General features: G+C 46.4%; 1 protein-coding gene across 1 annotated transcript; it reads right to left on the bottom strand.

Annotated features, from left to right (window-relative positions):
• Window positions 1-378: 378 nt before the first annotated feature.
• LOC130118419 (interleukin-21 receptor-like) lies at window positions 379-11,566 on the bottom strand. The gene is made up of 8 exons (XM_056286867.1): window positions 11,179-11,566; window positions 9,988-10,126; window positions 9,325-9,494; window positions 9,032-9,180; window positions 4,998-5,148; window positions 4,672-4,768; window positions 2,932-3,016; window positions 379-1,444 (listed from the first exon to the last, which is right to left on the bottom strand). Exons 1-8 carry the CDS (start codon window positions 11,258-11,260, stop codon window positions 908-910), a joined length of 1,410 nt encoding a protein of 469 aa, XP_056142842.1. The 5' UTR covers window positions 11,261-11,566; the 3' UTR covers window positions 379-907.
• Between the last annotated feature and the right edge of the window lie 2,084 nt (window positions 11,567-13,650).

The following is a 13,650-nucleotide window of genomic DNA, read 5'->3' as shown; positions in this document are numbered from 1 at the left end:
CAAACATAAGGTTTAGTACTACACGCTACAGCTGTGGAGGCATTGGTACAGTTGTCTCTTTGTAAGACTAACATATATTTCTTCTTTCCTAAACATAGATTTCTTATGGTGCCTTTGTAATATATTTTATGTGATTTCCTGTTTTTTATCGTACATGCATGCATGTGTGTGTGTGTGTGTGTGTGTAGGTGTGCATACATGCATGTGTGTGTGTATATAAGGTATCTTTATCTATTGCCTGTACTGTAGCTCAGTTGAGGGCTCACATAATCAATGCTAAGTTGGCAGAATAATTGTTTATGCATATCTTACTGAAATACTATACAATAAAACTAAGCAATTGTAAAATCAAGGCACTGAGGTTTATAAGACATTATTTGCACTACAACCACTTTGTGATTCATCAAACCATGAATTGGCAGCACTGAACAATTTGTAAAAATGTTTTTTTAAAAGGGTTTTGTCATTTATATTTGCTGGCTAAATAACTTTCCCGTACTGTTTCAACGGCAAGCAGAATCAACTAAGATATATTTTTGCTGACCAAATGTTAGACCGATGTGAATATTGAATGTGACAGCTAAAAATTCGACAAAGAACACCAGTAGCATATTTGCAATTCACTAAAAATATACTGTGTTCTGCTTCTGCCCAGTGCAAATTGAATTATCTTCTTAGCATATGGACCATCATATGGACCATTCAATGTCCTGTTCAGTGCATCACTGGTTACATCCTGTACATACCATTTGAGACTCGATTCGTAATGAACTGGAAAATGATTTGTTCAAGCATTATTCATTTGTCCATTTTGCCCACTGCTAATTCTTCATCGGTACTACGAGTCTCAGTCAGTTTTCCATGAACCAACTACACAAGAAAACATTGACCAAGTCTCTCCTGCTGTTCAGCTCTCATTCTTACACGAGGTCTCCTGCTGAACGTTCACGTCACCTCCCCTGGGCACTAAAACTGGAGTGAGGCCTTCTGCTGTTTTGTTGAGGATGCAGTAGTCATCTTGGAAGCATTGTGGGCTGGGATGCTGCGGACCGCTCAGCAAACTGAATTCTGGGTTTTCTGTCACCTCCTCACAACCGCACCCCGAGTCAGCATGGCTGGTGTCCAAGAAATCTGTAGGCAAAGAAGAGGCAGTAACCACATCCTCAAAACCAAACTCCATGGCCGAGCAGGGGAGCTGAGTGTAGGATGTGTCTTCGGGACAGTTTCCTTTTGTATGATTGGAGGGGAAATCTATCCCAGGCAAACCAACATAAGATGACTGTCCTTGAATGAGCACTGGTAGTGTTGTTGACATTTCTGGAAGGCTCTGATATGCTTCCCTGTCCTTTAGGATAGGCGTTGAGGCAATAATGACAGAATCAGCTATCAGGAAGTCTTCCATCCTGCATGTTGATATGACATGGCCTTGAGATGAGAGCCATTCCTATAAACACAACGACATGTCAAATGTCATTTAAATTTAAATTGATTCATTTTACATACGCTTCTATCCAAACCAAATTACAAGCGAGTCAGTGAAAAGCAGAAAGATTCAAATGTCTTTATGCATGCTCAAAAATCCAGGTAAGGAAATCACAGAAAGTTGAATCAGTTCATCTGGACACAACGTTTTATCGGTGTCCCCACCCTTATGAACAGTACAGTTGCATAACGACTGAAACCAGCGATCGATTTCATATTCAAATTGGCGGGAGTGTTGGAGCAGTTGAGACACGTATTTTCCAAACATTGCATCTCAGTTGCTTTCAAACCCACAACACGCCGCTAAGAGTACACCTGTCTCCACCTTACAATGCTGTGATTGCAACTATTCTCCAATCCTCTGTGAACAGTACACATGGCCATTGTAACTCTAGTTAATGGTTACGCATATGAAACTGATCGTTGTTTTCGGTCATTATGTACCTGTATTGTTTATAAGGGTGGGGATACCTGCAGCCAGTTGAGACTGAAGAGGTCACTTATGCCCCTTTTTCACTACATGGTACCGGCCCAACTCGAAAACGATTTTTCATTTTCCATTACTGGAAAGTACCGGCATTTTTGGTAACGGTTACCACTTTTCTGGTACCACCTTTGTCGAGGTTCCAAAACAACTGGAGCGGGTACCAAAATCAATACAGAACAGCTACACGCTAATGGAAAACGACACTCTGCGAGTCGAGTCGAGCCGGTACCATGTAGTGGAAAAGGGGCGTTAGATGAGCGACCAAGCGTTTCTGTCAGTAAACGTTGTGTCCAGATGAACTGATTCAACTTTCTGTGATTCCTTACCTGGATTATTGAGCACGTATCGATAGTACAGTTACTACATTGCACTATATGGTAGTACATTGGTTATATAGTAGTGGTACTATATGAAGTAGCAATAGCAGTACGTTTGCTACACAGCAGTCATATCATAGTTGTACTATATGAAGTAGTAGTCGCAGTATATTTGACCCACAGTAAGCTTATCATAGCCAAGATTACATGTCATGTCTAGAGCGTTTAATGGAAGTGTGTCCTGTATCATCAAGAGGTGGTGAATAGAACAATCAAAGTAATAAAACAAATTAATATTGCCACAAAACAGTACAACAGGCAGATTATGCCATGAGAACATTAAAAGGGCAAGTAGAAATGGGTTGGACTGGAATAACGTGTTAAAGTAAGCGAGGGTGCAATAGAAACAGCCAATCAACCACTGACTAAATAACTGATGAATAATTGATCGAGTGGCTTACTTGAGTTTATCAATAAAAGCTTTATGTACCCATAAATAAATAAATAAATAGCTTATAACCCGCAGATTGACACGATTTTGCCACTTTGTAATGCTGTCTTGAAAAGTACTGCATAGATAAAGATTATTATCAGTGTTATTTTTGTGATGGTGATTTTGAGATCATTAGGCTTTTCAGCACCTACCTGGAGATTGCCTCTGTATTCCTGAAACAGAGGCTGGAAGAAAGGGGCGGGGGTCGGAACATGCAAGAGCGACTTTATCTTCATCCTGCAGTTGAAATGTTGATACCAAACAGCAGCAGGAGTGTAATGATCAGTCAGTGACACAGTGCCAGGATAGATAAGAGAACATACTCGCAGCTATCGATAAAACCTCCTAAATCCGCCTTTGGGGATTTTCTTGTGATATAAATATCGCAAGATCTCTAAATATAGAGACTAACATGGCTGCACAAGCCACACAAAAACTTCTTTTTTTTTTGTAAACAAAGTTCAGGACACCATTCCCAACCATGTAAAATGGAGGTATATTTACACACGTAATTGAAGAATGTGAATTAAGGATCGAAAATAAGGATTCTGTGTCAACAGATGGTAATGAAAATATGGTTCCGTTTTACACCAATCTTTACAAGCACTACTGATGTAAACAAACCATCAACAGCAACAGAAACATTAGAAACTCAGATTTAGTTATTGTCTGGTATCAGTCTGTGTATAAAGAGACCTGTCAATCTATTTGGGAATGACAGCAGCTCCCAATCCTTTATTTTGTATTTTGGTGGCGAGGCGGTTCTGTGGTTCACATTTGAATAAATATCTTTAATACTTTGTTTTTTTATTTTATTTTTTTGCTCCCCCCCCTTTTTTTCCCCCAATAGTATCTGGCCAATTACTGTGGGCCCACTCTTCTGAGCCGTCCCAGTTGTTGCTCCACCCCCTCTGCCAATCCGGGGAGGGCTGCAGACTACCACGTGCCTCCTCCGATACATGTGGAGTCGCCAGCCGCTTCTTTTCACCTGACGGTGAGGAATTTCACCAGGGGCGTAGCGAGGGGGAGGATTACGCTATTCACCCCAGTTCCCCCTCCCCCCTGAAAAGGCGCCGCGACCGACCAGAGGAGGCGCTAGTGCAGCGACCAGGACACCCAACCACATCCGGCTTCCCACAGACGCGGCCAATTGTGTCTGTAGGGACGCCCGACCAAGCTGGAGGTAACACGGGGATTCGAACCGCCGATCCCCGTGTTGGTAGGCAACGGAACAGACCGCTACGCTACCCGAACGCCCTCACACAAACTTTTCGGGCAAAACAGCCTTCTTCATTGTGCCAGATGTGGTGTATCATACACATGTGGTCCACTAAATACACAGTCAAAGGACAAGAGACTTGCAGGGCCAAGCCCACACGAAACAAGCGAGATCCTCACGAAGCAAGGGAACGACAGCTCCCCACTGACATCCGCTTGCCTTAATGTGTCCAAATCATGAATCCAAAAAGATCTTCCCTGAAAGGAGGGTTTTATCTTTATTTCCGCCCAACAAAGCCCTCTTAAAGTAAAGCTTCAGTATGCCCATGTGTCATCATCCACTCATGCTATATGTGTGCGTGGCTGTTGCGGCTCATCTTTGCGATCTGCAGCGCATTTACATTCACAAACTCTTGCTTTAAATGCTTGTTTAGCTTAGCTTACATATCACAAGCGACCAAGGCAAATAAACCACTTCGTGAGTGTTATCCCTGTTCCCAACTCTGACCTTGACCCTTGACCTTGAGTCCTTTCATCATACAATGACAATGGACAAAATGCTGGTAGCGCGTTGGCATGTTGCCGATAAAGAACATTCATCTGACAAAAGTTCCACATTAGGGAAGCAAGTGCAGGGAGGAATATGACAATGCATGTTCAGTGAGACCAGTCACCTTGTTCCTGGGCTGTAGATGGCAAATAGCAGGACCCCAACCACAAAAACCAGTGGTCCGACAGACTCCATCAGAGTGAGGATTTTATTCTTGCCTTCTATATGAGGAAACAGTAAAGCATTAGAGGTGAGCGGTTCATGTCCAAAAGGTACTGACACTCCAGATAAGCAATATTAGAAAAGAGGGATGCTTTCTTTTAGGGTCTGCCGGGCCATTGGAAACCAGACTCACCCTATTTGCCAAATTGATAACTTGTCTTATTTTATTTTATTTGCTGTACATTAATCCAGAAAACTCACTGACAGTAATTCCTAATGCTTAATTACCTGCCGTTTTCCAGCATTTCAGTTGACTCCACTTGCTCCAATGTTTTCCATAGATGTGATAAGATTTCACTTTTATGCAATATTCAGAATCTGTTTCAAATTGAGATCTGTTAGTTGACATGAAATTGGTGCTCCTCGGGAATGTTTGAGCCTGAGAAAAAGTTGAAATAAAACAAATTAGGCTAGATGATTGTGATGACTGTGGTAATGCTTCATAATGAGTATTTGTAAATAGAGATTAAAAGGGGAAACAATAACGATTTTCAACATTATCTACTATCTGCACAGATCAGCCAAAACATTAAAGCCACCTGCCCATTATTGTGTAGGTCCCTCTCGTGCCAGCAAAACAGCTCTGACCAGTGACAGACTGGGGCAAAAATTTGGCTCTGGCATTTGGTTCCGACCGGCCCATTTTCCAAAGGGGGGGGGGGGTTGTGTATTTTGTAATGCAAATATCACGCACACATGATCGGCACCAGCAGCACGCGGCACACTTCCAGGCTTTCTTAACTAAATAATACACACACTGAAGCACAACACAACACCTTCAGATGGCCATCCTAGAATACAACAGAACAGCAATGAGTGGAATACGCATAAAGAACAGGAGGTTATGCTCGCATATTTGTGTTAATGCAAGTGACGCTTAAATTCAAAACACTCCGCAATCGGCACCAACAGCGCCCTCTAAAGGCTTCCACAATAATGACATATCCCATGACATTCATTTATATTAAAGTCTCTCTAGCATCTCCTCGTTAGCTTGACTCTCTCCCTTGTTAGCCTGTGTCTCTCCGTGTCTCTCTCCCCCCTCATTAGCTTGTCTCGCAGTCTCTCCCTCCTTGTGCTCCTCTTCCTCATTCCTGTAGCTAACGCTAGCTAGTTTAGTCGTTTTGGACATGGCAGGCTGCATAAACTGAGCACATTTAGCTGCGCCAGCCACAAGGTGTGTTCTTCTTCCTCTCTCTTTCTTTTTCAGCACCTGCTTTTCTTTTCTTTTTTTACTGTTTTCTTCAATTTTTAACCTTTTATTGTTGAACTCGACCAAAGATGAAATTGACCAACTTGACCGCACTGCGATTGTGCGTAAGCCTAGACCTGGGCCGAGCCACTTGAGGAGGGGAAGGGGGAGGGCCCGCTCCCGCTCACCACCTTACACCAACACTATTCAACATAGTTTACCAGGGAGCCCCCCCCCAGGGAGCTCCCCCCCCCAAGGGAGCCCCCCTCCACAAAAGTGGGCCGGTCCATCCTGTATAATGAGCCGGTGTGATACGCGATTGTAGCCGCCTGCGTTGAATTTATTTAGGTACAAAAAAAACCTTTTCTTTTTTTCCCCTGTTCTCAGAACATAGCGGCCCAGTGGTCCAAAAGTGCAGCGGCCCTTCTGGCATTTGCCAGAACTGCCAGATTGCCTGTCCGGGCATGGCTCTGACCCAACAAGGTATGGACTCCACAAGACTGGCACCAACATATTAGTAGCAGATCCTTTAAGTCCTGTAAGTTGTGAGGAGGGACCTCCAGGGATCGGACTCGTTTTTCTCGCACATCCCACAGATGCTCGATTGGACTGAGATCTGTGGAATTTTGAGAGCAAGGCACCACCTTGATATCTTTGTCATATTCCTTAAAACACGCCTGAATGATTTCTGCAGTGTGGCAGGGCACATTATCCTGCTGAAAGAGGCCACTGCTGTCAGGGGAATACCGTTACTGTTCATGTAACATCCACATGAATGCCAGGACCCAGGGTTGCCCAGCAGAATATTGCCCAGAGCATCACACTGCCTCCGCCGGCTTGCCTTCCTCCCATGGTGCATCCTGTTGTCCTCTCTTCCCCGGGTAAACGGCGCACACACACCCAGCCATCCACATGATAGTGTAACGTGCATGGATAAGTAGACACGCTGGCTGGCGGGTCTGACCCTTTAGTCGAGCGGTTAGCGATGTCTCCTGCGGTGCGGGCGATACGGGTTCGCTTCCCGGCCGCGGCAGATCCTGTGGTTGCGTTGTCCCCCGAATTCGCTACAATATAAAAGAAAACGTGATTCATCAGACCAGGCCACCTTCTCCCACTGCTCCATGGTCCAGTTATGACGCTCACGTGTCCATTGTAGGTGCTTTCAGTGGGGGACAGGGATCATCACGGGCACTCTGGTCTGTGGCTACGCAGCCTCATACACAGCAAGCTGTGACGCACTGTGTGTTCCGACATCTGTCTATCATAGCCAGCATTAAATTTTTTTCCCAGCAATTTGAGCTACAGTAGCTCTTCTGTGGGATCGGACCAGACGGGCTAGCCTTCACTCCCCATGCGCATCAATGAGCATTGGGAGCCCATGACCCTGTCATCGGGTCACCGGTTGTGCTTCCTTGGACCACTTTTGGTGGGTACCGACCACTGCGTACCGGCGGGAACATCCTGCCGTTTTGGAGATGCTCTGACCCAGTCGTCTAGCCATCACGGTTTGGCTTTTGTCAAAGTCACTCAGATGCTTACGCTTGGCCCCTTTTCCTGCTTCCAACACATCAACTTCAAGAACTGACTGTTCACTTGCTGCCTAATACACCCCACCCACCCCTCGACAGGTGCCATTACAAGCGAATCAATGTTGTTCACTTACCCGTCAGTGGTTTTAATATGTTGGCTTATCGGTGTATGTTATAGGAATAAAACTCAGTTTGTAGCCATAACATTGCGCTGTCTTCGATGCGTGGCTGAAATGCCACCAAAATTGTGTCCGCCGGTGACGTCACTGGCGGACAATCCCTGAATGTGGAAACGACAGCCCTTACCTCTTGGTTTGCCGCTACCTTCAGCTGACTACAATCTATCAAATAATAACACTACGTGCAGTTATTGGATACCACACAAAGGCGGCAGTTTTACCAGTGTCCACCAGTGATGTGACTGGTGACGTCACCGGGGACAATTTCCCGCACAATTTCGCTTTAGGAGACACACAGAAGACTGCTCGGTTTTATGGCTACTAATGGCGTGTTTATCCCCACAGCATATAGAGATAATGTTGAAACATTGTGACTGTTTCTATTTAACAAATAATAGAACATAAGCTCAACACACTTGCTAACACTTCATAATATTAGTTAACCATATTATTAACGCAACTCGGAAAATTGTATCTAGTGTCGTTTTCCTTTGGTTTATCTAAACGTGACCGCTTGCTGATGGCTCTGATAGCACCGCTTCCCAGTCGACTGGACTCTCGAGGCCAAAAGGTTTTGTCCTGAACCATTTAGGACTTTGTGTTTAAACTTAACTTGTTCTGAAATGTCAGGTCTGAATTCTAATGTCATATTGTTTTTCAATTTCCTAGTGTTTTTCTTGTAACGCTGTTACCAACAATTATTTAAGATTTTTTGGACCCCCCCCCCTTTTTTTTCTCCCCCATTGTAACCAGCTAATTACCCCACTCTTCCGAGCCTTCCCGGTCGCTCGTTGCGCCACCCCCTCTGCCGATCCGGGGAGGGCTGCAGACTACCACACGCCTCCTCCGATACACGGGGAGTCACCAGCCGCTTCTTTTCACCTGACAGTGAGGAGTTTCGCCAGGTGGACGTAGCGCGTGGGAGGATCACGCTACTCCCCCTAGTTCCCTCTCCCCCACGAACAGGCGCTCCGACCGGCCAGAGGAGGCGCTAGTGCAGCAACCAGGACACACACCCACATCCGGCTTCCCACCCGCAGACACGGTGTAGGGACGCCCGACCAAGCCGGAGGTAACACGGGGGTTCGAAGCGGAGATCCCCGTGTTGGTAGGCAACGGAATAGACCGCTCCGCTACGCAACCCGACGCCCAGTTATTTAAGAATTGTAAGACATTTAAAGCCATCTGCTAACTATGACAAGAGTGTTGTAAGCGTTTATAAGTTCGTAATACTCATTCATTGATCGCCATTTACAACTGATCAGAAAGTGTGAGCCTAATGGTCCAGTTGAAAGCTACTACGGGTCGAGTTACTGAAAAACAAGGTATTCACGTGTGGACGTTCACGACAGTAGATCTCACCTCATTGTCGCCATTTGATTTCTGAAGCTGGACTTCATATTCAACGCCCGCTGAAAGATAGGGGTGGTGTTCATATCCGCTGCTCCAGGTAATGTTGACGTTTACGGGCGTCTGATGCAATGTCACGTTTTCCGGGGGATTTAGCTGAACTGGTCACACATATTCATAATTAAGTCATGATAATGGGTTTCATTTTGGAGTTTTTCCATTTTGTTACGAGTAGATTTCCCTACTCCCTGACTCGCATTAAAGTAGAAAAATGTGACTATAACGCAAATGTAATGAATAATTACTGTTAGAAGCTGGCTTAAACTCGTTGATCATGACGCGGCAGCTGGAGTTCTGGCAAAGGCTGATGATGATTGTGTCAAAACTCTTGAAAGTGTCTTCGGGCAGGGATCCGTTTGCTGCAGCTGCACAGCCGTAGCCGTCTTCCAGCACTGCGAGGGGACAGGAAAAAATTCTAGGGATAAAAAAAAAAGTCAGTATTAACTCTTTAAACACAGAGCCCCCCCCCTTTTTCCCCCTCCCCAATTGTATCCAATTACCCCACTCTTCCGAGCCGCTGCTGGTCCGGGGAGGACTGCAGACTACCACATGCCTCCTCCGATACACGTGGAGTCACCAGTTGCTTCTTTTCACCTGACAGTGAGGAGTTTCACCAGGGGGATGTAGCGCATGGGAGGATCACGCTATTCCCCCCCGAACAGGCACCCAGAGGAGGCGCTAGTGCAGCGACTAGGACACATACCCACATCCGGCTTCCCACCTGCAGACTCTGCCAAATGTGTCTGTAGGGACGCTCGACCAAGCCGGAGGTAACATGGGGATTCGAACTGGCGATCCCCATGTTGGTATACGGAATAAACCGCCACGCCACCCGGATGCCCTAAACAAGTATTTTTTTTTTTTTTTACATTTTCCTTCAACTAAGAGTTATCGTGAGGTGCAGTTACCCTAAGGTTTTACGGCTGATGGGGCAGAATTCCAGCCGGTAGCTGCCGTGTGTCCATCCTGCAGATTCTCCAGCGATTTTAAGGTCACACGCAATGGTTAGCCAGTAGTCAGTTATGCAGAAAGATGAATTTATTTGAACTGAAAGTAAGAAGAAATCATACATGATTAATCACTGGATGTAAGAACAGACACCTCCCCCTGCCCGCATCTTAACTGGAAATGGACAAGATTGTACTTGTATTTGAACGGAAGATGCTCATGTAGTATTTTGACTGGAAAGCAGGAAGAAAACCTCCCCGTCCGCATGTTAACCGGCAGCGGGAGAAAAGGGGTGCACGGTATATGCACGTTCAGTCTGTGCAGGTCTGGCAGCACCCCTTATAAGCATTTTTTTTTACAAATTTATTTCTGATTTTTCTCCCAATTTAGTGGCCAATCGATCCCTATTTTAATTCAAACACCCACACTCGTACTGCATGCGTTCGCCAACTGCATCTCTCCGGCCGGCAGTCTCGAAGGAGTCGCCTCGCCACTTTCGTGACAAGGCGACTCCAGGCCGAACCACTGCTTTTTGCGACACACCAGAGACGCGTTCACATGACGACCACAAGCCGACTCCATCCCCCTCCCGAAGACAGCGTTGCCAATGATTGCTGCTTCATCGAGTCCGGCCATAGTCGGATCTGACGACACGCGGGGCGTGAACCCCGGTCCCCAGTGGGCAACCGCATCGACACAAAGCCGATGCTTAGACCGCTACACCACCGCGGACCCGATCCTTATAAGCATTTATAACCATAATGGCAAAACGACACTGCGACACTCTCACATTGTGAGAGATAAAACCAAAACAGTTGAGTGTAAGTTAGAAACAGGCAGCCAGGTCAGGAGCAGGGTCACCGACCGGGATGTCCTGCTGAGTTACCCTGACTGCAAGAGCCCTTAATGATATTAACTACAGCATCGTGATTAAAGGATGAAATACACAATTGCTCAGTAAACCTGACCATTTGTGTGAAGCTGACACAGGCAGCCTGCACGGCAGCTCCGAGTGAGCGGGCTGCGCTAAAACGACATGAGACGTACCCTAAAGCCGTCTCACAAAACGCACCTCTCAACAACAAGAGCAAGAAAACAAAAACAAAATAAAAGCATGGATAAAAAAAGTATTGCCACAAATCAAACCATACCTCCCACAGACACGGCCCCCGCTGGCAGGCTGGAGCACCAACACACAAGCAGGAGAGGCAGGGATTTCATATTCGCGTCCATCTCTGCGAACGTGAGTCGGGTATCACTTCACATGGGTGAGCCGTCTCACTGGCATGGGTTCGAACCCCCCCCCCTCGCCGTCTTTGTCTGAGGCAGAAGAGCTACACTGTGGTGTAGAGAATAGAGAAGGACACAGCCGCAGCATGAGAGACTGACGGGGAGACGCTGGATGCTGTTGTGTGTAAGAGCATATCCATTTAAAACCATACTGCCTAAACACACGAAGAAGAAGAAGAAGAAGAACCCAGCAGCAGCAGCAGGTGTAAGAAGCAGGTGTGAGAAGCAGGTGTAAGAAGCAGTAGACTGGTGACAGAAAGGGTGAAGAGGTGCGGATAGGAAGGCTGTACTACCTCGCAGAATAGTTCCCTGTGCTGGCGGAGAGTGAATGAAATGTCGAAACAATGTCAACCTCATCGCTGTGGTTAGTGTCTGGGGGTGTCAGATCGTAATCAGATATGAGTAAGTCTCTGAAAAAAATATCGCAAGAGTCCCTCTGTATCGTTTGATGGGTTTCCATTGAATAATGGTTGGAGAATATCAGTCATGTCTATTAATACACTTTGCATACATTTAATATGCGCGTGTGATCTTTAACCGTTGATGGCACTGGGGGCTCGCGCTGCCAAGCGGCCCGCTGTATCTCCTGACATCTGTGAAAGCTGCTATTAGAGGCGAGCAGCCCAGAATGCATTACACGGCCCGGTCTGTGTCATCATGCCTAGTCAAACGTGTAAAACAGACAGAAAACAGAACCGTCATTATCACTCTCATCATCATCCTCAAACGCTCTCAAGGACATTGTTGTTTAAATGAGTCTAACTTTTCTCTTTTTTTTCCTTTTTCCTCGAAAAAGGCCATCGAGGAAGGATTCTCGGTTTACAGTGGCGTCAAGTTGCATATTTAAAGTGCCAAGAGAAGGCCACCAAGAAATACACAAAAATACGGGAGGGCAGTAATCAGAGGACAGAAGAATAATGACAATGGCTGTGTGAATGGAATAATTAAAAATGATTATGGCGAACTGCCAAAACCAGAAGAACTGAAAGCCACTTTATCGTGTCCTTGTGCATGTGTTCTCTGCATTGAACCCATCCTATTGTATAGGAGCGGTGGGCAGCTGCAGCACCCGGGGACCAACTCCACTTCCTCTTTCAGTTGCCTTGCCCAGGGGCACAGGCAGGAATTTTAACCCTACATGCGTGTCTTCTTGACAGCAACAGCAAGATGGAACAATTTCCAGTTAAAGGCAATTGAAAACAACTGCGTTGACAATCAGGGAGCCCCGGTTGTTTAAACTGTTCAAGTAGCAACATGGGGGGGGGGGGGGGGGCGTCCGGGTAGCGTAGCAGTCTATTCTGTTGCCTATCAACACAGGGATTGCCGGTTTGAATCTCCGTGTTGCCTCCGGCTTGGTCGGGCGTCCCTGCAGACACAGTTGGCTGTGTCTGTGGGTGGGAAGCCCTGGTCGCTGCACTAACGCCTCCTCTGGTCGGTCGGGGTGCCTGTTCAGGAGGGAGGGGGAACTGGGGGGAATAGCGTGATCCTCCCACGCGCTACGTCCGCCTGGGGAAACTCCTCACTGTCAGGTGAAAAGAAGCGACTGGCGACTCCACATGTATCGGAGGAGGCATGTGGCAGTCTGCAGCCCTCCCCGGATCAGCAGAGGGGGTGGAGGAGTGACCGGGACGGCTTGGAAGAGTGGGGTAATTGGCCGGATACAATTGGGGAGAAAAAGGTGGGGGGGGGGGAGCAACAGGGAGCACAGCTGTAAGCCCTGCAGCTTTCCAACTTCAGCCCGGGAGCCAGCATATAAGGTGGATGTCTATTCAGCAGGGTTTGTAAATAAATAGATACAAACGATGATGATCTCATCTCTCTGATAATGGCGGCCACCCAACCTTAACATCAATGACACAGCTGTGGTGCAGAGAGCATCCAACAGCTTCATGTTGGTTGTGGCAGCTCATCCACGCATCCAGACTCAAACCCAGAACAGCCAAAAAAACTGAATTTAACAGCTTCTTATGAAGCCTGGGAAAGCCACTTTTACTTATGTAGAGAAAGCCAAGTTACATATATGTTGGAATGGAGGAGTTGGATGCACCTTCCCAAAAAGAAACTCTTACTGTGATCCAAAGGAGTTGAATCAAGTGCAACTGGACTTGGTATAGGACTTGGTATATACCAAGTCCAGTTGCGCTTCATTCAACTCCTTTGGATAACCATGACCTGGATGAATGAGAACATTCACAGACAAACTCTTACTGTGGTGCTAAACCAAAAAACAACAACATATACTTAAAAGAACCACATCCAAGGATGTAGGGTAGCACTCACCAGTTTGAAAAAGGACAGGGCCAGTGCCTCATTTCCACCAATTTATTTTGGCC

This window comes from Lampris incognitus, chromosome 9 (assembly GCF_029633865.1).
Source record: "Lampris incognitus isolate fLamInc1 chromosome 9, fLamInc1.hap2, whole genome shotgun sequence".
In the NCBI taxonomy this organism is placed as follows: Eukaryota; Metazoa; Chordata; class Actinopteri; order Lampriformes; family Lampridae; genus Lampris; species Lampris incognitus.
This window is presented reverse-complemented; position numbering and strand designations above follow the sequence as displayed.